Raw genomic sequence first — 26,408 nt, 5'->3', positions numbered from 1 at the left:
TAGGATCAGAATGATCTGTTACAAGAGAGCTAAATTAAAACAGTATGCACTTGCTCTACAGATAACTGCCTGCATCTTCTCAGTGTCAGAACCTCACAGTTGTTTTCTTGTTGCTAAAAACTACCAGAAGTTCTCTGCAAACTTGAAATCACAGCTGGGTGCAAAGGTGCAGTGACTGTGAATGGGGTCATTTCACGTATCAGCAAAGGCATCTGGCAGTAATTACTAAATTCCAAGAGAGTAGCTTAGTATTCTTTTCTGCTCCAGTATAAAACAGTTCCCCAATTGTTTTTTCTGCAGTTAAGTATTCACTTAACCCGTCCTTAGCTCAAGTTATTTTAACAAGTAACTGCAACTGTACTCTCTCTCTCTTCACTTTCTTTTCCTCTCTTACCCCGTTGAAAAGTTAAAAGTGGCATATTATTTAAGAAGACGGGATAATTTTTCCCTCTGTCTCAATAATACTCCCATTCTGAATTCATACCATGCTTCACAACTTGCAGGCCCTGACAAGATGCACTTGCTGCCTGCATTTATGTATTTCAATGAGCTGCATAACAGTACATGCCTGAATTCTGAAGCTTCACTAAATTAAGATTAAATACATTTGTCTCACCCAGCAAATTTCACAGAGGTAATTTACTAAGCTTATTGGAAGTTTAAAATTATTTGGGCTGTAATGGAGCATATCATCTCCCTTTGGCATTCTATTGTGCTTTTATGTACTCATTTTTTGTATATGAGCTGCTGCTTTGTTTGAATTATGTAGTTCACTGGCTTAGAACATATATTTAGACAATTTATATTTGGCTTGTTGTCTTTTGTTTTAATTTAGAAATTGTTGCAGAGGGAGCAACAGAAAAAAATCACCTCTTTCTCCTTCCTCCTTTGCTTTACTGGGCATCCATTAGAAGGCTTTCTGAACACCAGAGGGGATGATGATCAATGTGTTTTGGCCTGTTACCAACTTATAATTAATATTTTACAAGTGTTACTCAATGCTCATTTGTGACAGGTTTGTACTGGGAGGATTCAGAGTTAATTGCTAAGCCAGTTAATTGACTTGTGAGTGTGAAACGCCGATATCTGATTGAATACTTACGTCCGATTCAAGGGGAAAAAAAAACCCCAAACAACTCCTTGCTGCCGGTGCCATTTGCCACCGGAGTGTGAGGGACAGATAATCTGCTGCTGCCACTCGCAGAGGGATGTGACTGTGTGTAAGATCAAAGCAGCTGAGGCAAGGCTGGGTCAGAAGACAGGGAACCTTTGAAGGGAAGGGAAAAAACAGAGTTTGCTGAAAACAAGGTGAGGGGAGCATCTTCAGAGGAAGGGGTGGAGAGCAGCTCAGCTTTCTGCAGAGGGAATGTGCAGTGGAACCCACAGAGGCAGATTTGGTTTGTCTCTTGCACTGATTGACTGAGGACATGAAGTGCTAAGGCACACGAGAAAGTTTGGTGTTATTAACCTGTGAATATAGTGAAAATGAGGAAGCAGTACTGATTATACTATTACCATAAATATTTATACTTTTGTCTTCTGCCGATTTTCTATTTATAAAGCAGCTGATCAGCTGATGTGGAAGCACTGTAACTTTTGATACCTGTAATGCCAGGTCTTTCCTAACTATGTGAAATAAAGGATGCATCCAAAATTGAACCCAACTCCTACTTTTTCTTCTGAACAAACATTTGTCATCCAAGTGACTTAGCACATCAGTGGGAGTTCTGTTTTCCCAGTTACTCATGTAATCCACCATGTGAACTGATGCGTGGAAAGCACGGAAGTTAAAACAGGTCACCTAAAACAAGCGCTCTTCTCTTTTCTGCTCTCTAGTTACCAGCTAAGACAGGAGTTGTTTCAGCTCCTTAGTGCTAAGCGGCACTGCAAGGAAGATGAAGACAAATGGAGACAAGAGGCAGCTGCCTTCTTCATTCAGGTTGCTTGGAAGAAGCAGCTGAACCATGGCCCTCTGAAATCAGTTCCTTCATGTAAAAACCCGAAATCTGTAAACAAAACCAGCTCAGCCATAAAAACCAGCAAGCAGTCCATCCTAAAGCAGATATATGGTAATTTTCTTTTCACTATAATTTATTTGTATAACTATGCTTTCATTTTTATAACAGAATCTGTTCATCTATGCACTTGTTATCTAATTGTTAAGAATTTTAACAATTTATAAAAATTAGTCTCAGGTGTTCTGGGCAATTGTATTTCTGTTTCAGGTTAAATAAACCAAACAACTCAGTGATTTAAAATGGCTGCTGCTAAAGCTGTTTGAATCCCCACACAGCATTGTTTCAGCACAGGTCTTGAGCAATCAAATAATTCCGTTGCCAGAGCTGCTCACATATATCAATGTGGAAAGAGAACAGAGCAGTTAAGCTGGGGATAGCTGGCTGTATCCATGCAGAGCGACTGTCTGGATCATAGTTTGTTTTTTTAAAGCATTGTTTTAAACTTTTTTTTTTGTTTGTTTTGTACTGTTTTAAAAATATTTTCATATGAAGAATGTGTTCCATGTTGATAACTTTCCTTTATGAAGATGTGGTCTTTATGGCAAGAGCAAGGTTGTCTTTTATAATAATTTTGCAGTGCTTTGCGCTGTGCCTGAATGTGCACGTGCAAAGAAATGCATCTTCAAGAAAAGGTAAAGTATTGCTTCTAGACCTTGAGTTCCTTTACAGTATGGATCACTGATGGAGTAAGGATCTGCTAACTATACTTTAACAGGTGGTTAAGTCACTTCTATCATGGCTCTGTAGCTTTGAGAACCAAAAAGGATAAAATAAATAAAGCTAATAAATTTATTTTCCTTCTTTTTATTTTATAGTAACTTCTTTTTTTTTTGTTGTTTTTATAGCAAGACGTATTTTAACATTAGTTAAATTTCACTTGTGGTTGTCACGATTTTCTGTCATACGGAATGTCTCATGAGTTTCCCCATAAAAAATGAGAGTAATTTTAGGATAAAAGAATGCTGTAGCTTACTGAAATAGTTTGTAGCTATGCACAACCACATGTCTATATGATAAACACACAGCTGTTCACATTGTTTGTTAAAGGGCGTTCTCAGGAAGGCAAAGTGTGTCAGTCAGCAAGATCTCCTTCTAAGCTGAAACTTTCTGATGTGCAGCTGGTCTCAGGTAGGACACATCCATTTTAAGAATACTTTGATGTTTATATACCTGAGATTGGTTTCTTCTTAGATATGAAAACAATGTGCTTAAGGACTGGGCTGTCTTATCAAAATGTGTAACTACTGGCAAACTGTTTGTGATTGCACAATCCTTCTTTCAACACTTTTGGGCTTAACTGAGCACTGCACTTCTATCCTTGAGTGATTTGGATAAAAAATTATGGACTTACTTGGGGTTGGGGGCTTTGGTAATGTTGATGCTTCACCATGTGAAGATTTAGTGCCCCGCTGGGCATTTGGAGTTCCTGGCTGTGCTACACCTCAGTCAGACAGGCCACAGCTAGGTGGGAACACAGCAACTGCTTCAAGGAGTCAGAAGTTCAGGTAATTTGCAAAGGAAAGTAAAACACATTTTCCAAGTAGTTTAACACAACTCTGAAGTCAGAAGGAAATCTGACAGTGGACCTATCCTTGAGTTTGTTAGAACTGTAGGTGAATTTCTGCCTCACTAAGAGACAGAGGCCTTTTTCTTTCACTGCCTGGGAACTGTTTTAATTAAGAGGCATGACCAAACAGGTGTTTGATTGCCACCTCCTCATGCAGATAGGAATCTAAATTTTAAAAGAGCTTTTAGCTCTTTTCGTTTAACTTTTCAGGACAACAGATCTCCCTGTCTTCTGAAATAAAAAGGCTTTCTCTTGAGGCTGGAGTGGCCTTTGCTTTCATAACTTGGTGACGAATAGGTTAGTGATAGGAACTCTGCCCAGTTCCATCAGAACACTACCTACTTTTATTCACCTAATAGGAGCTCAGGGAACTTTAGCCCTTACTTAAAAGACAATAACATGTTTTTCATCTGCCTGCCTTTGTGCATGACAACATTACGTTTGTTGGAAAAGTTCAGAGCTGTCAGTGGCTAATGCCAGATACTCCGTTTCTGACGTAGGTGCCTGGAGTAGGTCAGAATGGACTTTTCAGTTTCATTCTTCCCTTGCAGAAGGTGCACTTGGGAAGGTGAAGGCTGACTGTCAGCCTGAGTTTTAATGTTCATAGAGCCCGTGGAAGAAGCGTGCAGTGACAAATCTGTCTTAGGGATTGACACTCAAACACTTTGGATGGGGGATATGTAGAGTGTTCAAAGGAACTGTTCAGTAAGGCACGTGACAGGTAGAAAAGGGACGGGAGATACAGGCAGGGGCTAAGTACTTTGGAATATTCTGGCAAATAGGCCCTTTACGATTGTTACCATTAAAACATTTCAGAACTCGAAATTTGTTCTTTTTCTACTTTGTTTGGCTTTTTAAAATTAAATAGATTCCTTTTGTCAATTCAGCAAGTGGCACTTAAAGAGGTGCTCTGCAGCAGAACCAGACAGCCTGGTTCTTTGTTTCACTGTGGACATTAAAGTGTGTTCAGAGCTGCAAAGGAGCAGGTTTTGCAACTCTTGGCATTAGAAAGACGTCTTTAAGATCTGCTGAGTTCACACCCTCAGTGAAACATTTGGATTTGCACTTGGGATCAACTTTTATCCCATTCTAGCTTGGGATAAAGCATTGAAATGTTTGCAGCTAATCTTTACAAACCTGGGAAAGGAAAACAGTCATATTATTTGTAGCACATTACAGGAAATAAAAAAACATTGCATGAGCAATTCAGAGCACTCGCTTTAGCCCCTGGACTACTTTCCCTGACTTTCTAGAAAGAGCCCATTGCCTAATGGGCTAAACATTGCTCATGTTGCTAAAGATTGCTCAACACAATCTCTTTCTGCTCTTCAGCAAATTCAGCCAAGAGTATAGTGTTAGTCTGGAGCCCTACATTCATTTATGGGGGTGAACCTCACTGCACCCATGAGAGGCTGCTGAAGTCCCACACGCAGCAGCAGCATCATCAGTGTTCCACAGAAGCTGTACCCAGTGCTGCAGAAACCAAACTCTACTGAGAGACAATCAGCAGTGAGATGCCAGGAAAAAGTCACTTTCTGCTCTCAGCAGATTCGTTGCTTATGAAAACTAGAACACAGTGTAGATGAAGCTGCTTTTCACCCACTAGGGTTACTCATCAAAACGATTTTGTTCTTTTACAGTGAGCAACCTACAGTGTGTTAATTTGTTGGAGAACATGGGAAAATCGAGGCAATTTTCATACAACATGAGACCAACCACTGCTGCAAAACCAAAAAATACAAGACTGAAGCATTAAGCAAACCAGTGTTTAGAATTTGAAATCCATTCCAGTACAGCTGTTATCTTTCATAATGTATAAGCCATCTATGATGTATTAAACTTGAACATTTTCAGTTTTGTATTATCACAGCATTACATGCCAAGCAGACTGCTAAGGACCCGGACTCGTTTTGTGTACAAACTGGTTTTTAAATGCAACTGTTAATTTCTTTACCAACACAGGATGAAATCTGAATTGCTTTTGAAGACAGAAAATGAAGCACTAAGCCCGGTATTGCAATAACAGTGTAGAGGCAATCAGAGCTTTCCATTGCAAAAAGTAGGAATTTTGAATGTGTTCATAAAAAAGCATTTCAAAAAAAGAGCAAAATTGTACTAAAGATATTACAGTTTTGAGAAACCAATGTTTAATTTTATCTCAAGTTCATTAAATTAATTTCAAAATCGAAGCAGGAATGGAAGAACAGCCTTCATGCTCCACTTCTCTACTAAAAAACTAATTGTTCCTTAGCTAACTATGGATTTGGAAGGAAATGGAAATGTAGACATGTTGACATAAAACACTAAAGAAATTGCTTTCACAACCTATGGAAACTAATAGGGCTGTGTTTTCTACCCTTTGAAACTATCACCAATTTTTTAAATAACTCTTCTTCTATGTGCATTACATAGAGAAGCAAGAAAAGATGGGCCCTATTCTGTAAAATAGTTCTCGTAATAGCTTTGGAGCTGCCACAGTGTACAGTATTTACCTTGCACAAAGTATTTAAAAATATGAACTCAGCAAAAATAAAAAATGTTACTCTAAGGCATATTGTTTTCTAATTTTTTTTTCAACTTGATACTACACAATTCTACTGTTTTTTTAAAAAATGTGATGCTTCAAAATAATAGATGAGTAGAGTCAGTATGAGTCTTTCTCTGCAAGCTCTTCAGCATCAAGGACTGGACTTTCTTTAACACCTCTCACTGTGGTCAACACATTTTACTAAAACACTTTATAGTAAGATCTACTTGCTTGAAAAAAAAAAAGGCAATAGAGGTATTGCAGTTCTCTGTAAAATTTTTATTGTTTCACTTACAAAAAAATTGACAAGCTTTGTTCCAACACCTTCCATTCAAAACTAAATAGAAGTAAATGCTTTACAATAAATGCAGTTGGACCTCTTCAATATACTGTGTTTATAGGGCCAGGTGTCTGGGGATGAGAGGCAAGGTAGATGTTGAAACAGTAATGGAGGTCTGTGAGCCACTGCTCCTGAACTTCACCACTCTTCAGTGTCTAGAAAGGAGAAAAAAAAAATAAATAATAAATAAATAAATAAATAAATAAATAAATAAATAATAAATAAATAAATAAAACCCAAGCATTTGCAAAACTTGGCTTTGTTTTTACCAGTAATCAGGTGCACTGTTAAAGGTACAAGACAGCCCTGTTCCCCTGCACACACTGACATTGTTCTTCTCTTTTATACACTTCAACACAGTGTGTCTGTTAAAGCTCAAAAAATAAAGTGTTACAACTGGGTACACTAAGTCATTATATTACCAAGTGTCTGAGTTAATACCAGATGTGCTTTCCTTACTCTTAATTAGAATGGCTCACTTACTTTGCAATTCTGCAATTTATAGGCAATTAAAATGCAAATGAGCATGGTGCTACCAGTGCAGGAGAGCTCCCCAGCCCAGTCTGAGAACTGCTACCAACAGACTACCCCAGCCCAGGAATTCCCTCTTCTCAGGATTATGTAGGCAGCTTAAAAAATCCAGTAAGAACAAATACAACCCACCCACGGTGGAACAGCACAAGAATTGGTTCTGGCATTTTCAACACTAAAGAGAAACAACCCCCTCCTAACTTGCAGGTTAGAGAACCTCACCATAATGTCTTACATCTGCTTTCACCACCACTGTTTGAAAATGGCTCTTCTTGACTGCTTGCAATGACTTTTAAAAATAAATGTGACATACACGTGGTCTCTGGGAAACAAGAAGTTCCATACCATGATGTCCTTGATGATCTGTTGCACCAGAAACTCATTTGTTATCATATGGCTCCTGAGCTGCCCGTGCTGCATTAGTAAGCGAAGCAGCTGAGCAACGACGGGCAGCTCTTCCCGACAGATCCTGCTCACTTGCAGGCTTTGCAGCATCAGCCTCAGTAACCGTGGCAGGAGTGCTAATGCAGAAATGCATGATCTCCACAGCATATCCCTGAGGGGAGAAGATAATCAAAATTGAAATGATTGAGGACACACATTTCAAGGATGCCTCTGTGAACTGGCTGCATGGCTGTACAAGGAAACCTGCTTCTGTGGATTCAATCACACCAGCTGCATTCACCAAAATTAGTGGCAAAGCAGAAAATCCTGTACCAGAAAATGCCAAACTTGAAAATATTCCAAAATTTTGTATAGCACTGGAAAAAAATTGAGGCCCTGCCCTGGAAGCTATAAATGTTGCTTAATCTCTCACGCAGTGCAATTTCTGCGTCCAAAAGCTGCCAAGAGATTTTTGTTTCAGTCACTTTTCAGGTACACCTGAATCTTTGTTTAAGATTCATAAGAAATTAAGTAATGAACTCAGCTATTTGTGATATGCAAGTCATTAAATACAGTAAGAGAAGGACGACTTGGGCTTTGAATTTTCAGGAAGCTTTTAACAACTTTTTTGTACATGGTAAAGTTTGACCTGTTTAAAGACATTCCTGCATTTCAGGTGAATTTGTTCAAACTTGTTACCTGTAGCTTTTGGGGTTTTTAAATCAAATGGCTTTGCAGTCTATGTAACGATGCCTGGGAAGTATTAAAACTGAAACATAGATCAGTTAAGAGTACTCATAAAGCCAAATCCTTTGCATGGTGTTTTTCAATGTATCTAATGAAGCTTAAGGTATAAATATCCAACTTTACAAAATCAGGATGGTTTTGGCATCCAAGTAGAACAATTTGAGATGAAACCTTCTTCAGTTACTGTTTTAAGTAATTCCTGGTAACTTTGCAGGTGTTTTTCTTAAATCTAAGTACTGATTTGAAGTAAGCAAAAGAGAGACAGGGAAAAAACCTCTGGGGGAGGGGGTATCCTTTCATTTCACATCTCTAAATACTTGTGGCTGCAAAGATAGAGGCAAAATGGTAGGAAGAACAGCTTTACCTTTTCTGTAAGTGTTCTGCATCCTCTCTGTCTATAGTTAGCAGAAAGTACAGAAGACTGTAACAACAAGAGGCCAAGAACCTGTGTAGGTTTTCACTTATGATGCAGGCTTGATCCAAGAGCTTATTTATGGCACATAGAACAGATCCAGCTGTGCTATCGGGTATTACAACCAATCCAACCTGTATTAAAATGAGACAAAGAAACCAACAACCCAAGTTCATCCCTTTATACAAGATTTTTTGCTGGGATACAAGCAAACCTAGAGCTTTCCTATGGTGATGTGTGTTGCTTTGTTTCTGTTCAAACTCTACGGCCCATTGCATTTTTTCAAATCCCCGCTTTCCCAATAAATTGCCACCCATACCAACAGAAGGTTAAATTGACATCTTCATTCCGTGCCTTCTAAACAAACACTCATCTCAAACATATTTGCAGAACAGAGCACTGCTTTGAGCTTTGCTCTGAATGACAGTGCAGGCACAAACAATCTTCTGGGCAGAGGAGGTCTTTCCTTTTAAGCATATATCATGGGACTGGGAAGGCCTTCTGAGTCTTGAAATGGCAGTGAGCAGTCACTCAGGTAGAAGGAAACTCTGATTTATGCTACAGAAAGGAAAGCTTCTACTGGATTGTCACCAGGGTGAGTCTCCTTTGGAGCCCAACAGGAGCTTTATGAACTAACATAAATCAAAGCTAATGAAATAGATTGTGAGCCCAAAGTGCGGTGATGCTCTGCTGTTGTTAAAGAGATAACATCATCTTGAGTAAGGATTTTATAGGCATGATAAATAATTTAGAAAAAATTCTTGGTTTTTGCAGAGGCAGTGAATTAGAAAGCAGTTTAAATTTTGAAGTACTATGGAGTAAGTACCCTAGATTTTTGTCTTGTAAAGCCATAAAAAAATCATGCACTGCTAGTGTGGCACCATTTACCTTTAAAGAACTATTTAAGGATTTTGAGAGTAGCCTAATTTGCTCACCTGCAAGTACACTGTTTTAAGCTGACAGAGGGAGTTGGTTCACTTAACAAGGTCAGCTGTTTCTTTTAGAAATGTTTAGAAAAAAAATCAATAAAGTACAAGCTACAGAAATATGAAATGTATTTCATTCATACCATTACTTGTGAGAGGTAAGAGGTGCAGAACAACTATGAGTTAAAACTTTTAAATCCTTCCAGCCTAAGGCATTGGGTGTATTCCAAGGCCATGAGCACAAACTGCTGTCCCAGGCTGACCCTGTACCAGTCAGGTGCAGAGGCAGGAGGATGATGATGGTCTTGCCTGACAAAAGGTGGGACTGCAGCAGTCACCATGACCCTGCTGAATACTAAGGACACTGAGGCACCAAACAATTAAAATGAGTAACATTCTTCCTGATCAACCATAATTAAGAAATAGTGATCTAGATGGATATAAAGAACCATCCTGAAGACCAACTGGGCCAACACTACTGATGGAATGTGCTGGTCAGCCAGTCTGAAAGATGACAGGAACGGAGACATTTCTATTTATACAAGTCCAGTAGATGAGGCTGCTCAGATAAGTTCCCATACAGGATGTTGCCTCCATGGTGACTTTGCTCCCTAAGAGGTGTCAGCAGCCAGTTGGAGACCTTGGGCAGCAGCCTTGCCAACCATAAAAACCCACTTAATGGTTTGCTCTCAAAGGGACAAGGCAGTAGAACATATAAGCCTTTTTAAAAGTTGATTTAAATCAACATCCACCCCTCAAAATCCAGACTATGGTTATAGGTAAGCTACTCCCTATGGACGTTTTGGTCTAGTAACTTCTCAGTATGGCTCCAAGCAGGGAATGGCAGACCCTGGTTAGATCACAGAACCACCCTGACAGGAGGGCAGGGGCAGACCTTGTGGTCCTCCCTCTCAGCAGGCAGCATCACAGGGAACTGCAGATTCTGTCCCTGACCATTGTGTTACCCAGCTCTTGCTTTGCCATCCCCATCTTCAGCTCAGGCATGTTCAGGATTAGAAGACAGGCTGTAAAACCCACAGAATGGGTCAGGTTGGGACCACAGTGGTCATCTGGTCCAACCTCCCTGCTCTGCTCAAGCAGGGTCATCCCAAAGCACATAGCACAGGATTGTGTCCAGATAGTTCTTGAGTGTCTCCAGTGAGGGAGACTCCACATCATCTGTGGGCAATCTGCTCAGAGAACAGTCAACCACACAGTAAAGAAGTTCTTCCTCATATTCAAGTGGAGCTTCTTGAGCATCAGTTTCTGCCTGTTGCCTTTTGTCCTATTGCTCAGCACCACAAAGAGCCTGGCATACATCATCTTGGCATTCTTTAGATACTTATCTACATAGATGAAGTAAAAAAAAAACTCATCTAAAGCTGCTGGTTGCTCTTTTGAAAAGCAAATCAAACAAAGAAGTGTTTCATTTATGGACAAACTGCCTCGAAGACAAGCTCAAGTATTCACAAATCTAAGCAAAATTACCCATATAAGTTTAGATACCAAGTTATTATGTATTTCTTAAACTCCTCCAAATCTTGTTTAAAGCTTTTTCAAATTATACATTAAATACACAAGATAAGTGGATTTGAGAATTAATGAGACTGCTAGCAAATTTATCACAAGGAAGATTTAATGTAGAAGACAAAATGGTACTTACCAGATATTTACAGATACCAGTCTGGAGAATGTCAAAACACTGACTTTGTGAAGGTATAGTGGACAAGTTGTGACAGATCACCTGTTTTAATAAAACAAAGTTATATTTAAGCACTCCAAATGCAACCAGCAATCACTCACTGTGCAGTCATACTTTGCTGACAGACCTAAATCCAAAGAACCTACTGGGACATGCAGCAGCTTTGTCTCAAAGTACTGATTCTTTCCAGTGTAGAAGAGTAGCACTGTTAACATAAATTGTTCCTTGCTTAAAGAGATGATGTTCTACACCATTAGTTTTTTTGGGAAAGGCTCTCTGCATTCTATCTCTGTGATAGAAGGCCAAAAATACTCTATCAAGCTAGACTGCCACACCAAGCCTCCAAATGCCTTTTTCCCTCAGAGCTGAAGAATTTCAGAAAACAACCTCCCAAATAACTGTATCAAGCATGAAACAGAAGAGTCACAGTGAAACAGAAAAGTAATACAACAAAGAATAATGTAGCAAAGATCCATTTTCAACATATTTTCCTCTTCACTGCCAAAAATTTCACGTTCAAAAATGATGCCAAATGTAATACTACAATGGGAAATCTTGTCTTATAAACTGCATAATACTTTCTGGTGCTTATATAATCAGACACTAGCAAACTACCATGAAATGTTCTATGTCTCCTGTTTAGGATAAAGAAACCAGAGGTCCAGTAGAACTGCTTGTAAGCTGTACTGCAATCTTCAGTAGATGGCTTTCTCTGTTCTTCTTTTCCTTCCTCTCTATTCCAATGATTCACAAACTAGTTGGAGAGCTTGGATGCCCTCTCTCCGTTCACATTCACTGCTTATCTCACCAGAGTGGCAACTAAAGCCTCTGGAAAAGCCAATGTGCACATCCCAAATGCGTTATCAGACCACAAGCAATTGTGATGTCCTGCTAAGGACAAGGAAGATGGAAGAACCAATACATGAGGAATGGAATCTTCCCTTTGTGCTTAAGGGAATCAGAGAATAACAAGATAAGATGTTTGAAGGATGGAAGAATTCAAGTCCATGAGTTTTACAAATATCTCGACAAAGCAAAACACATTCCTCTAAGATGCCTCATGATTCAAAATCTAAAGAGAACTTGCATAGGAGGATCTGACCTGAGGGATTAAATTCTGTGGTAGTGTTTTGGTTTTGAGACTTTAGTTGAATCAGGCAGGTCAAGACACCCAAACAAAATAATGACAAAACAGAACATATCCACTGTGTTGTGTGAAAAATAATAGCCCACAAGATTTGCAGCTGGAGGATGGGAAAGGTTAAGGAAAGAACCATTAGCTCAAGGTCCAGTGGTATGAAAACTCAGCCTTAACTAATGTGGATGCCAGCGCTGGTTTAATCAGAAAGAGCCACCATTTGTGATGATACAGAAGTACACTCAGCTTTTTCCAAAATTACATGCCACACCTGTTTTTAGCCCTGCTTATGCCAGCCAAATTCAGGAGATCCTTAACACATCTGCCTAGTGGCACATAACATTGTTGGGCTGTCAGGACATTGCTCATGTTAATCAGTATCACAGGTGTATTGCAAGTGTTTTGTTTGACTAGTAGGACTATTTAAAGGCAATTTCATAGATACTCTTGCACTGAATACTTTTACTATACATTTACTTTATAATGAAACAGTATTATTAAAACTGAGTACACCATCCTAAATATAGTAGGGCTTTTGTCCACTGCAATTTGAAAGTGATAAAATATTAAGTACTCTGGAATATTCCCAAGAAATCACCTCAAAACATCTGTGTTATTAGTAGTATCAAGGAATAAAGTCAATCTGCAACAGAGGTTATTACTGGGGACTGTCATGTCAAGGACAACTGTGACACCAATCTGACCTGGTATTTTAATGAGCAGCACTTACACAAAAGGTAAAGCTGCACTGATGAAATCTGTTGGATGACAGCTCCAACAGAGAGAAACCCTGCCAAGGCATGGACTAACCTATGGAAAAGATCACACAGGTTTGATGAGTAACACCTTCAGAAAAAAATTCAGTGAAAAAAGTGGTGGGTCATTTGCCTGGAGACAAATAAAAACTTCTGCATGCAGCTATGAGTTTTACCAATTGGAAATGAGGAGGAAATTCTTAACAGCTGACCACAAGCAGTTGTGATACCACCACAAAATGGGCAAATGTTACTTCAGGATGTAAAAATAAAGATAATTCCAATAGAAGTGCTCAGACAGAATAAGGATCATCTCTTCAATACTACTCTGTAAGATCTTAGAATTAGACCATTTCTGACATAGTGTGCAAAGCAGGAGCCACTCATTTTCAGGAAAGGCAAATTCAAACCAACCAGACACAGAAAAATTGCACAAAGAGAGATCCTGTCTTACTGGTGTCAGTGCAAAAACTGAACCTGCCTGGGCTGGCAAAGCGACACCCAAGAAGGGATCTTATTGTCACTTACAAAATTGCAGAAAATGCTGCACCGAAACAAATGTAACCAAACAACAACTAAACATAACAATGATCACGGCTGGCTGGAAATGCAGATGAGATGGAAATTGGGAAGGATTATTATGAAAGGGGAAAATGCAGAAGGCATTTGTTGCTCATAGGGCAGAGCTTGGGCACTTTACAAAGGGGTTTACCATATGGTTGTGAATACATCACACCAGACACAGTCTGCCAGAGAGATCCCCTTTTGATTCAGTACAGACCCACAAATTAAAGACCTTGAAGGCAAATCCACCAGGCCTACCCAACAAAAATACAGATTCATTATTAATATTTCACCCTTAGGACTATGTCCCTGGAGCAAGCCCATCATGCACTGAGGCTCTCCCCAAGGGGACAAATTACAGGAGCATTTCATTACAGGTACAATATGACCACACTCAAAATTCTTCCTGAATAGCAAGGAAAACAGGCACCACTGGACAGCAGCATAATTCCTTAGGAGAGTTATGGTAAAGTGCAAGTTGATTTTCCAATCTTTTAGATCTTTCTGACCCTCAAAACAGCACCACCATTCCCCACATCACTTCTGTTTTCCTGCAATTAAGTGGGAGAGGCAATTCTTTTCAATTCCATAAATTAAATCCTGCTTGAAATGGCTTTCATACCAAATGCCTGTTATAAAAAGTGTAACTGAAACGTTTTTAGACATGGAAATGAAAGGAAAAGAAAACTTAATTATCACATGAAAATTAGTATTTTCCCTGACAATTTATTTTCCTTAGGCAAGGTTTTGCATGATTTTTAATTTCCATAATAAAATGTCACAGCTGATTCATTACATTACATTTGATTAGCATTTATCACATTTTTGGCACATTCATAGATTGATTTTGGACCAAAGCCAGAGTAGTTTTGTTTCAGAGCAATCCTGAAGTGAATGGACTGAGAACAGGCAATTTTGATCAGGAAGGGGTGGGTTTTTTCTTTTTGAGGCAAGTATTTTATAACAGGTTTGGCTTAGGCTTAGACATTTTGTTGGGGTATTTTTTTCTTTTCTTTTAAATTTTGTTTGAATGTTCACTTGAATAAATTAACTGAAAGAAAAGCATTCTCTTAAATACAGGGATTATCTGTTAGCATTATGCAGCAAATGCTACAGGCCCTGTAATCCATTGGCAGATTTTCAAAACAAACCCTATTGATCAGACAAGCCCATGTATCAAGAGCCACACAACTGCAACAGCAGGTTCCCTACTGGTGCTTTGGGAAGTCATTGCTACAGCGGCCTCCTTGCTGGTCACACTGAAGACAAACTCCAACAGGAGCCAACCACAACAGGGAACAAAAAAAAAACAACAAAAAAGCACCACAAAACAAAATGAACAACCCCAAACAAATGAAAAAAACAAACAAACAAACAAACAAAAAAAACAAATTGGAAAGGCCCCTCAGAAGCACAGCCTGACCCAGATTTTTTAGAGATCCTGACACCATGGAGTATTTTACCTCAACTGAATGGGTTAAAAGCATTTTTGCCACTGACAGCCCCCCTGACTGACAATGCAATCCCACACAGGCGTTTCACAGGTCTAATGCAAAATCAGAGGAATTCATCAGTTTAATGTTGTTCATCTCTAAGATGCTCTCGCCTCCAGAAGACAGAGTTGGGATGACCCAAGGAAGCCCAGTCTCAGTATGAGCCCTCATGGCAACAGGAACAAGCACACCTGATGAACCAAGACTAATGTTTTGTTCATTATTGAACTGTTCCCACTCCCTTGATGCTTCCTGTAAACACAACAGAATCCTGATTCAAAGTCTCAAGGAAACTACTAATCAGCAACTGTCCAGAGAAAATTTTTGTACTATTTTAAGTTCAGTCATGCTGCAAAGTGCTCTTTTTTCAAAGAAAAATACTCACCTTCCTCTGAAGACACACACATAAGCAGGAGCACAGAGAGGAACCCAAGCAAGAAGGAATGATATAATGGATCGAGTATTTTAGCATGCCACTGTGTGGCATGTTTAGACTCGCTGAGAAAAGATTTTAATAAAAAAAGAAAGTTGGCACCACCAGATATTATAACCTAAGGTGAACTTTAAAATATATTTTTCAACTCCCATTGACATGGACCTCAGACACGGATAACTAAAATGTAACAGGATGTTCTGCAGTGAATTCCCCAGCCCTTGTGAAATGCCTGTTTGGAGCAGGACTGTATCCAGTGTAACATGTTAGTGCGGAGCGTAGAAAACGAGAAGTTTTCAGGTGATGGGGCAGGCAATGAAGCTTGGCTTCTGAAGCTTGGCCAGCTCCCCCGAAGCACTCTCACTTATCAGACACTGTACTCCCCTGACAGGTGCTGCTTCTCTTTCTGAAATAAATTGATTTGACAGGGCAATATTAACAGTGCCCTGAGTTGTTGAGAAAGCTGCGTACAACAAGAGATCTTTGTTCATCTGCCTTGGGTAAGCTCACAGGGGCGGATATGAAAGATATTACTGATTCACTGACTCCAGAAAAAAAAAAACTCACAAAACCCCATAAAAACCTCCATATGAAACCCCTACACACTCAACAATAAAACAAAACAAAACCTAAGTTAAAAAAAGAAATAGCAAAAAAGAGGAACAGAGTTTGCAGGAGAACATTACACAGGTGAGCAACAAGCGAGAAAACCACACTATTGGGCTAATTTTACATTTGGGGTAGCAAAACGGGAATGCAAAAACTTATTTAAGAATTACAAATGTTTAAGAACATATATGGTGTCCCACATGTAGAGACTTGCTATTTCCAAAGACTTATAAGAATTATGACACACAGTTCATGTCCTGGTCAGTATAACTGCAGCACACAAACTCATTTTGCAGTTGCTAACTGTGACACTTGCTTGGCTGCAGGCTCCTTGGCTGTGACATGGGGTCTAATAAAAAAATCTATATTTGAGAATCAATTAAACTAAGTGAAGTTATCTCTATTTGCCACTGGACACAAATATCTGAATAGCAAGCACCTCCTCGTCCTTGATCATGTGTTGAAGTCTGCGTACCAGCAAGATTTGGTGCTACAAGGCAGAGAGCGCTAGAGACAATCACCCTGGTTCTCTAAGTGAGGGGCATTTCTGAAAACACTGTTATTAGCAAAACCAGGGTTTAAGCTGAACAACCACTGTGCTATCCAAGAGTAGACAAAGCCATACCATGTGAAGAACATCACAGGTCGGGTTCTCTTCTCAGAGCCATCTTACTAACAAAGAAAGGACACCACGAAACAGCTTTTGTTTCATCCTCTTGCAGCCATAATGGGCCCTTCTTTCATGGCTCTGCAGCTTCCTCACAGCTATAAAATGTCACCACAGCCAAGTGCTCCTCCTCAGGATGCCTCCTCGTCAGACTACATGCAGGACAGTCAAAGGAACATCTGATGTTGAAGTCTCCAAATTCACCTGCCTGCCTCTTCTACAAACAAAAGGACTTGAAAACACAGAAAACCCGACACTTAGCTCTTGTCCCACAAAGTCTCTCTTTCTAAGCAAACTTAGGTTAGGTATCACAAGCCAGAATTTGAATATAAAGCACAATACACAGTACCTGTGGAGTTGTAAATTCATGCTAGTTATGTGCAGTAACACTGCAGTGAGCTCCCAGGTGGTACAAGATATGCTGGAAGTATATGATGCAGGTACAATGGAGCACTGGGCTGAAGATCAGCTTAGGTTTTCTGGAAGTTTGTGTTTTACTGTTTGTGTTTTACTGGTGGGGGCTAGTTTTGGTGCTTTTTTGTTTGCTTTGAGTTTAAGTTTTACATCTTATGAAAGAGACTTTTGAAAAATATCTTTATTATTTTTAGGAGGCATTCCTTTTACTTAAATTCTTTCCCCTCTGTTTCTCTGGACTTTGCACTACTTTCCAAAGTAATAATTATTTTCACCTCTAAACATTAATGCTGGGATGGGATGTAGCTTTACTAAACACTAATGGGCTTATACCAAATTTTTTGTCTTCCTTAAAGATTAAAATTGTACCATATTCCTAGTTCAGAAAGCTGAAATCTTTCAGGAACTTCAATACAAAAATCTAAATTGTGAAAATTTTCGGAGTTTTTTTTTTAAGCATTAATCTCTGCTTCAAATTAAGCTACAGCACTACAATACCAATATTTACTTCTCAAGACAAACATCCTTGGCAGGGCTTTTAATTTATATGCAATGACTTGCTATCTTTGTTGATTTGCTGTAATTTTTTCATAGCACATCTGTGCAGATTCAGCCTTCCCAACTGTATTTCACTTATAAGACTGAACAGGTTTGGACACGGATTAGTGTATTACACTACATGTATCTCCAAGTTTTTGAATTCAAGTCTGCTTTTAAAAGCAGCTGACCGTCCCTAGTGTTTGCTCTTAAACATTTTTAACAATTGGTTGAATATTTTATTTCTTCGAGTCTGCTGTAGGCTCGATACAGCTCTGGAATCTCAACTTCAAGCAAATCCTTAAATTATAATTTGCTTTCCCCCTCTGAAATGTTCAACCGTCAAAAAAATCAAATATTACAACAGAAATTACCATGTATACACTGTTATCTTGTTAAACTCTTCATTTCTGTGGGCACTTTTTCATTCGATCCTGGCAGAGAAATTCAATTAGAGGACAGTGAACAATATCACTGACAAACACTATGGGCACAGTTCAAATGAGCCAAGGCTGAAGCTCTTCCCTCAGGCTGCAATCATTTATTCTGGAGTCCCATTTATTTCAGCTACAGGGGGGTGATTTTAAATAATTGGCTTCAACAAGACAGAAGTAATTTTAAGCAGAAGTTCCTCCAGAAAAGGAACCAAATTTCCCACATTTAACATCTCTTTTAGAAAAATCATGAAGATTAACCTTTAGAGTTATGCAAAGCAGCATTTAAAGAGACATTTTTCTGAAGCATTGCTTCTTAACTGAAAATCACCACTATTTAAAAGCTTCCAAAAAAGAAATAACATGGTTTCAGATTGCCACGATTCCAATTCCAAACCACTCTCTAAACAAAAGAAAAGTAATTTACAAACAATATCTATCTGAAAACAGGTTTTGTTAAAAGCTACCTAAAAGCATTACTTCCTATCACAAGTGCATTTGTCACTGTTATCCACATGCTACCAAGTGCCCTGGCTATAATAACACTTCAGAAGTCCAAACTGCTGTTTGAAAATGCCTGAAGCTATTCTTTTCCTTTCCAGAAGTTGCCCTTTCTCCAGAGGCACACTGCTTTTTCTCCTGAATCTCTGGCAGGCATACATTACACATGAAATTCCCTCTTCCAGCTCTTTGCCCTTAGAAACACACATCACCCATTGCACATCTATGGACAGGAAGGTGGGACTGTCTTCCCCTGCACTGGAAAACAAAGTTGAGCAGTGAGCAGCAAGGCCAACAAGCTGTGGCCTGCAGATTCACACCTGGGACCCTTCTTCAGTCCCACCACCCTGGCTGCTGCTTCTCACAACCATGACACCCACCGGGCCAAGCGACAGCCCCTGCAGGCTGGGTGCTGCCAAGCAGAATGCTGGAACAGAGTTAGAACCCACCCTGCACTAAGGTAAGAGATTTTTCTCTTCCACCTGCTTATTTTCATAGAACTTATAGGGAATTAGTATTTGCAACTCTATTCTTTTCAGCAGAGAGCTAAAAACTAACAATGGTTTAGACAAAACTAGAGGTGGAAGAAATGAAAGAAGATGGTGGATGGACTAATAGGAATCTGATCACTAGTCTCATTTATTGATAGGAAACCAGGCCATCAAATTCTGATTCTGATCATAGTTCCTTATTTATTTTCATCTACATTAAAATACTTTTCCATTGAGAGGAAATCCTGAATTACAACTACATAATGAGAACTCTTAAACAAACAATTCTCAACACAGAGTGAAGGCTTGGTCTGCAGCCAACAAACACTGTTCTCATTTAGCAGGTATTTAAAATTACTACAAACATTTTGCTTAACATTACAGCAGCACTACAAACTTCCTTATCCAGCAAGGGAACAGATGAAAGGTTAGCATTCAGAAGCTCTGCACTATACCAAATTCCACCAAAAGCATGACTAATTCAAGACGTGGTTTATTATTTCCTATAGCACTTCTCTATCTAAATAAAGCAATTTTCTGCCACAGCTAAAAATATTTTGACTCCAAAATTCTATCTCACCTTTAACTATCTCCACTTGGAAGAAGTGTAGTCTCCAAACCTACCTCCCTCACACTCAATGCTCACAGAACCCTCATATCATGCTGTCTTTCCAGGCACCCTAGGAGAGCCTCATGATTTGCTGGCAGTTTTCTTCTCCCCAGAGCCTGCAACTCTGGGGTTTGCTTTTTTGGCTGGGATTTTTTGTTGTTGTTGTTGTGAAAATTACTTGATCTACAAAAAGTATTCCTGTGCAACTTGTGGCAAATCTTGAATGCAAAAGTTTTTTAACAAGCCTGCCTTTTTTTTTTTACCTTCTTTACCTCCTTAGTTTTAAGGAATTGTCCAGACTCCAAATTCCAAGGTTTTAATGGACTACAGTCCCCAGAATAATTTTTTCAGAAACTGAGCATTATATAGCATATTGGTTGACATGTTTGAGGTTGGAGAATGGTACTTATACAAGGAAAAGATAAAACCTCCCAAAACTTAAAGAACACAGTGCTGTATCAGATATTTAAACACCGAGAAAAAAGTAATCTAAAAGCTGAAGAGCTTCAGAATAGTTTTGTTTATGCATCATTTACCATATCTATGACTGCATCTGAAATCCAAACCAGACAATTGAAAAATGAATGGAATTCTGCAACTGATAAAACGAGGTAGTTGCCTCAATACCAATTCACTTCTCATCACTTCTCATTGTAACACAACCAGATATACCACCATTACTACCAGATCAGAGGCAAGATTATCTTCATTTTCCTCCAGTATGATAACAAGCTACTGAAGAGGTGCCCCTACTTTTTTGTTCCCAAAATTCCATGGGGAAAAAAACCCTAGCAAACCTGGGGGGAACACCCCAAACAGCACTGCAGTACCTTACAAGTCTTTAATGGGAGCAGTGTGACTTTTAGATCAAATATAAGTGTAACAAACCTATCAAATAAAAGAAAACCATAAACCCTTACTCATACTGTGAATTCCATTTTGTCTATAAAGCAAAAAAAGAGATTTTGTCTAAAAAGCAAAGAGATTTGTTGATGGTGAAACAAAAAGACCTGGTTCTTTACAAAAGGAGTTTTCAAATAATCACAGAATCCTTAGAGCTGGAAGGAATACCCTCAAGTTCCTCTAATCCAAGGCTCCTGCTCAAGTGGAGTCATCTGCAGCAAGTCACGCCGCACTGAGTTCAGCCTGGCTTTGAGTACATCCATAGATGGGAACCAAAATGTCTCTAGACTACTGATTCCAGTATTTGACCACCCTCACTGGGAAAATGCAAGTTCAGAACTCTCTTTGGTTAAGAGCCTACAAAATCAGGTGGTCTAGAAGGTCTCATCATTCACACAGATTTTTGATGCGTGGGATTTTTGCTCCTATTCTCTTTGATAAAAGTCTCCAGAAAAGACTTTGGGCTGACACATAAGTGCAGAAGTAGTGCAGTGCTCCACAGGATGTCCAAATCATCTTTCATTACTAACCAAGGATATCCAGCTCTTTGCTTACTGAGCACCATCCCCTTCTAACAACCTGGGACAGCACCTTGTCTCTTTCCTGAGAAAAGGTACTTTAACAAAAGGGAGTCTCAAGTTTCTGAAAATACTGACTCTCCTTGACAGCACCAAAAAACACTGAAGACTGTGGGAGAAGAGACTCAAACTTGCAACCAGGAACCAAAGGCACAAAAAAAGAAATCAAACTACTTCACTGTTCCTTTTGTGAAAAGAGTCTTATTTCACTGTCAACTTTGAAAGCGTTATGGAATAGAAGCAAGAAGAGGAAGGAGAAAACACTAAAGGTGACATTTTTAGGAAAAGGTAAGGTGTACATAAATCCTTCAAATGCTGTATGGGATTATGGTAACTCTGAGAAACAAATAAATCGCTCTGTGCATTCACAGAGTAACAGGAAAGAGAGCATTCTGATCCCTCCATACTGGAGAAAGGTATTTTGGTGATAAAACACTTCATTACTGTCCAGAAGAGACAAAGCAAAACTAATTAGAAAGTTCAACTGCTCCACAGGTTGAATGACTGAAGGCAGGACACTTAAAATATGTGCGAGTCATGGTAGCAAACAACAGCCCTGCTTAAAATACTTTCTAACACATAGCAGCACACATTCAATGTGTATTTCAGACTATCATCAATTTCAGAACATTATCATTTAAACACTATGAAGTAGAAAACATCTATATTGCTTTCTTGAATGAAAAAACATACAACAAAAACCTTCTGTTCGCTCTTCTTTCTGAATTCAGGACTATGATTTCATAAATACCATCAAACTGGCACGTCACTACAACATGACTTTACGCCTTAAAGTGGTTTCTGGTGAGCTAAACAATAAAAAGAGTTGATGCAGAACGACAGCTAATGCACGTGTTTTGAATAAAATCTGGTGGCTCAAATCCCTTTTAGAACCAACAATCAAATTGAGTTTTCAGCTCTTATGATGTTAGGTACTGAATTCAGAGTGAAGTTTCTAAGCCCAGCATATTTTGGTTAACTAATCAGGAATTATTCAAAATACTGACTAATGTCAAGTAAATATTGCTTCAAAGTTCAAATTTTATTTAATGCAAGTGCGTCTTAATTAATAGTGGCACTTATTCTCCAGGAAAACTCTTTAGAATTAGTATTTTTACAATTAATTTGTTTTTGAAAGCCAAAATATATTGCTGGTCCTAATATTAGTGCTTAAGAATTTCCACCAAGGTTTCTACCAATTTGTTCCTTGAGTATTACTTTGCATACTACGTGTCTAAACATTTAACTTCTAAAGCAGCTTCCTTCAAAATATTATCTGATGGCTGTACAAAAATGTTGGCTGTTCGACAGCTTTTATATTTTTCATTCTTTTTTCAACTCAAATCACAACAGGACTTAGCCATCTGTGGAAAAGGGATGGAGAGCACTCAGAGTTTGTATGCTGTCATTTAGAATTAGGGTTGATTTATTACCTCTGTCACAGCCCAGTGGTGTAAAAACTGGTCCAGATCAGTTAGGTAAAGACGGATAGGTGAAAGCTGTGTCTGGCTAATGTGTGGTTTTCCTCTAATGCCCTGGAGACTAGTCAGCTCCTCTCTTGAAAACCCTGGGGAAGAAGAAGCAGTACAACAGTATCACAAAACAAGCCAAACAGTGTTCTACTTCAACAGCATCATTGACAAACACTGTCTTTTACACTATGTCAACATAACAATTTTTTCTTAAAAGCTCTTGCTTGGTTTAATAAACTGAGTATATCAAAGTACAAATTTTGACTTTTGACAGAAAATAAAAATATTTTTAAAATCCAATAGTACAACAATGTGATATAAAAAAACTAAGAGGCCAGTGTTATGCTATTTTCAATATATGTATTTTAAAAAAATAACAAAAATGGGTATAATGCAAACTACTTCATGTGTTCACAATAACTCAGTAATAAGTAATATAACCTCAGGGTTAAAAAAAAATCATTTGGCTTATTATTTCTAGACAGGTATTAGATGTTTTAGTAAAACAGGATGACCACTCCACGAGAATTACTTGGGCTTTGCTTTCATTTTCTCTGCTATCAGTTCAGCACTCTTTACCATTTTAGGAACAAAAAGATAATTTTCAAAAACAAAGTAGCTGAACATTATAAATAACCAAGGTGATAAGTAAAACACACTATTTTTTACCACAGCACAAATTAGTGGGAGTTACTTCTCAGCAATATTACGCCGTTTTAAGCACTCTAACTTCCCAAAGTTGCATCAGCACAGAATGCAACTATTTTTATAGCTGAGTAAGAATAGAGTAGCAGAAGTAGCTCTGCTCACACACTGACCTTGGCCAGCCCACTTTAATGTACTTTGATTACTTTATTCTGATGGAATGTTTTTAAGAGCGTAAGCACATTCATAGGAAATCCCAGAGGCATTCATTTATATTGTTATGAGCCAATAAAAGGCATTTACTTCATTTACTAGGAAAAGAAAATCTTGTTTAAATCATATGCTAAATTTAGGTTTTCCTCATACTTTCCTGAAAAAGTTGCTGGAATGAAAAAAAAGTATGCAAATATCCAGCCCAAAGGGAAAAGTGTACGAGTGTCAAAAATCAGATCAAAAAAATAAAATCTCATGTCAAAAATATAAAACAAGCTTAGAATTACTTTCAGGAAGTACTTACTAAACCATTTACTCTAAATTAAATTCAGTAATTGACTATCAAAACAAATTTCATTTTGTTAATTCTGAATTATTACATTCATATGGATTACCTATAAGGGTTGAAAACAAGAAGCTGAAATAGTCCACATCATTCACTGAATTATCCTGCACTTGGCACTTCCAGCCTGCAAAGGATGATCTACACAAAACCAATAGCAGACAGTTTATTAAAAACCATATAATTAAGAATTCACAACCTACCTGCACAATATAATCAATTAGCATGCCTAAATTGTTACAGTTTTAGCACTCCTGTTTCTAATTGTTGTTAGAATAGCATTTTAAATAGCTTCAAAACCAGAACTGGCTCTTTTAAAGACAAGACACACTGAACTTTGTACCCCTGCATGGCCTTAGGTTGCTAAGATGAGATGCTTAAATTAACTGAGATAGCAATTTTTCATTAATACTGGCATAATCGTCAGTACAGTGATGACACCGTAAATTAAACTAATTTTATTTCCCTAACTTGGTAAAAGTCTTTCTATTACAAATGCTGGGCTATATTTTTAATCATATCCACTACTAAGTATACACAAGCAACAAACCCCATCTGAAAGCAATCTCAGCATCTCTTTCAGAACTGCTGAAACTATTAAACACAGCTAAGTCAAAAAGTTAGTTGGAGATTTAGAACACAAAAAGGAGCAATACGCAAAGACAGGAGCTAACCTGTTATCAAAGCTGTCTGACACTTTCCATCTCAAGGGAATCTGGAACAAGTGGAGCACCAGCCTGCTTGGGTGGCTCAAATTAGAAGCCAGTGCTTGGGGAAACTCAGAGCAAACAGACACCAGTGACCACCTAATGGCAGAGTCTGGCCCATGTGCCAGTGCTGAACCAGGAGGAAGCCAGGAGCTGGGAACAAGGACATCTCACACATGTTTTCCTCACAAGGCTGAAGCTCAGACCCACATCACATTATACAAAAATGCATATTATTCAAATTGCCTTGTATGCTGCTTTTGGCACTGGCATCTTTGCTGTAAGAGATTGCTGCTTTCCACTCTTACAATCTTGTGAAATTTCAGGGCTTCTGAATGCCATTTTCCAAGCCAACTATCTGCCTCAGATCATTTTTTTTTCCCCTAATTTCTCTGTGCCAACAGCCAAAAAGGCTTAGCTCATGGATAACAAAATTCTGGAAAGCTCGTTATGCAGGAATTTTTTACAGCTCCGTGCTTTGGGAGCAAAAATATCAAATTTGGAATACTTTGGAATACTTTTGTGCCAGGCATATACATTTTGCCACCCACAGAAATCCATCCATATTTCAGCATCCACAAAAATGACAGCTAGAATATGCACGTGTCTGGAGTTATTCAAAAAGAAAGGAGAAAAACCCAGGAATTTCAGAATTTCTTCAAATTAAAGAAAAATTTCAAGATTCCATCAGACTACCATGTAGAATATAGTTAATTCTAGGGAGGCAAAAATCATAGGTGAGAGAGAGAGCACAAAGTAAGGCTTTATTAAATAAAGCTCCCATTTCCCACTGGATTCTTAATGCCTGGCAGCAGGGATTTGCCATATTTCAGGTGATGTAGTGACTCTGCAAGTGCAGGCAGCTCTGTGTGCTCCCCTCTGGTTCCTAGCACACCTTCGGTCCTGCCCTGAGGCTTGGCTCACTACTTCCTTTTCTTAACCCACTGACTCAATCTCTCCCCAGACCTAAGGCTGCTACTTGGCTGCCAAGTTCTCCCAGGACAAATCCCTTGGCCATGGCCAGTGGTCTCCCAGGAGAACGGTGAATTTTTTCTGTCCTTCCAAGGAGGTCCCAGTCCCATTCATTACAGCATGGAAGAGACTTCATACATACTCAACTAAATCAGCAAGAGCTCTTGCCACTACTTCCCCCATATTCACACAGGAATCAGATCCATACACCAGAAGAGAGAGTGAAATCCATGTCCTACTCAGCACAGCAGAAGAATCTCCCCAAATCTGATGCAGAGAGACCATGATTCTAACTTGAGGTCACTCTTTTTACTAAAATAAGCATTGAGGAGCATGGAGAGAGATTCAAGAGTGTTTAGCACTTGCTAGACTAGACACAGAAATTAAAACTGTGATGCAACCACTGAGTAAAAAGGTGGGAATGCAAGAAGCTGGGGGAGCTAACGACAGATGAGAAGCTGTGAAGGCAATCAGACAAATGTGAAAATAAATAAATCTTGGGTAGGAAAAGAGAAAGAAAGAACATCTGATAAGGCCCAATTCAGGAAGTAGGTACTTGCATGACAAATGCAACCATTAGCAGATTCTTTGAATTCCTTACAATAGGACTAGGGCAAGCAAAAATTTTACATAAGCTCCAGAAGAGACGGAACAAAAACTCAAGATTAACTGCAGGTTAGCAAGCAGAAACTTAAATAGTTTCAGGAGAAGCCCAGACAGGAAAAGTAATTCCAAAGCTTATTGCTAAACATCCAGAAACCAAACACTTCATCAG

General features: G+C 38.8%; 2 protein-coding genes across 8 annotated transcripts in view; one reads left to right on the top strand and one right to left on the bottom strand.

The window, feature by feature from the left end:
- INVS (inversin) overlaps positions 1-6,314 on the top strand; it is an 81,833-nt gene extending 75,519 nt beyond the window's left edge. For both annotated transcript variants that reach the window (XM_053957716.1, XM_053957800.1), the window contains 3 exons: positions 1,837-2,069; positions 3,066-3,146; positions 5,226-6,314. In XM_053957716.1, coding sequence (XP_053813691.1) covers positions 1,837-2,069; positions 3,066-3,146; positions 5,226-5,341 — 430 coding nt within the window. In that variant the 3' untranslated portion in view covers positions 5,342-6,314. The remainder of the gene's footprint in view (positions 1-1,836; positions 2,070-3,065; positions 3,147-5,225) is intronic.
- A 56-nt stretch (positions 6,315-6,370) lies between these two features.
- TEX10 (testis expressed 10) overlaps positions 6,371-26,408 on the bottom strand; it is a 54,348-nt gene continuing 34,310 nt past the window's right edge. For all 6 annotated transcript variants that reach the window (XM_053958166.1, XM_053957998.1, XM_053958339.1 and 3 more), the window contains 6 exons: positions 24,007-24,095; positions 22,715-22,848; positions 11,116-11,196; positions 8,479-8,660; positions 7,329-7,539; positions 6,371-6,607 (listed from right to left, as the gene is read on the bottom strand). In XM_053958166.1, the coding sequence (XP_053814141.1) occupies positions 6,494-6,607; positions 7,329-7,539; positions 8,479-8,660; positions 11,116-11,196; positions 22,715-22,848; positions 24,007-24,095 (811 nt within the window). In that variant the 3' untranslated portion in view covers positions 6,371-6,493. The remainder of the gene's footprint in view (positions 6,608-7,328; positions 7,540-8,478; positions 8,661-11,115; positions 11,197-22,714; positions 22,849-24,006; positions 24,096-26,408) is intronic.

This window comes from Vidua chalybeata, chromosome 1 (assembly GCF_026979565.1).
Source record: "Vidua chalybeata isolate OUT-0048 chromosome 1, bVidCha1 merged haplotype, whole genome shotgun sequence".
Classification (NCBI taxonomy): Eukaryota; Metazoa; Chordata; class Aves; order Passeriformes; family Viduidae; genus Vidua; species Vidua chalybeata.
Note: the sequence above shows the minus strand (reverse complement) of the source record. Positions and strands in the feature narration are given on the sequence as shown.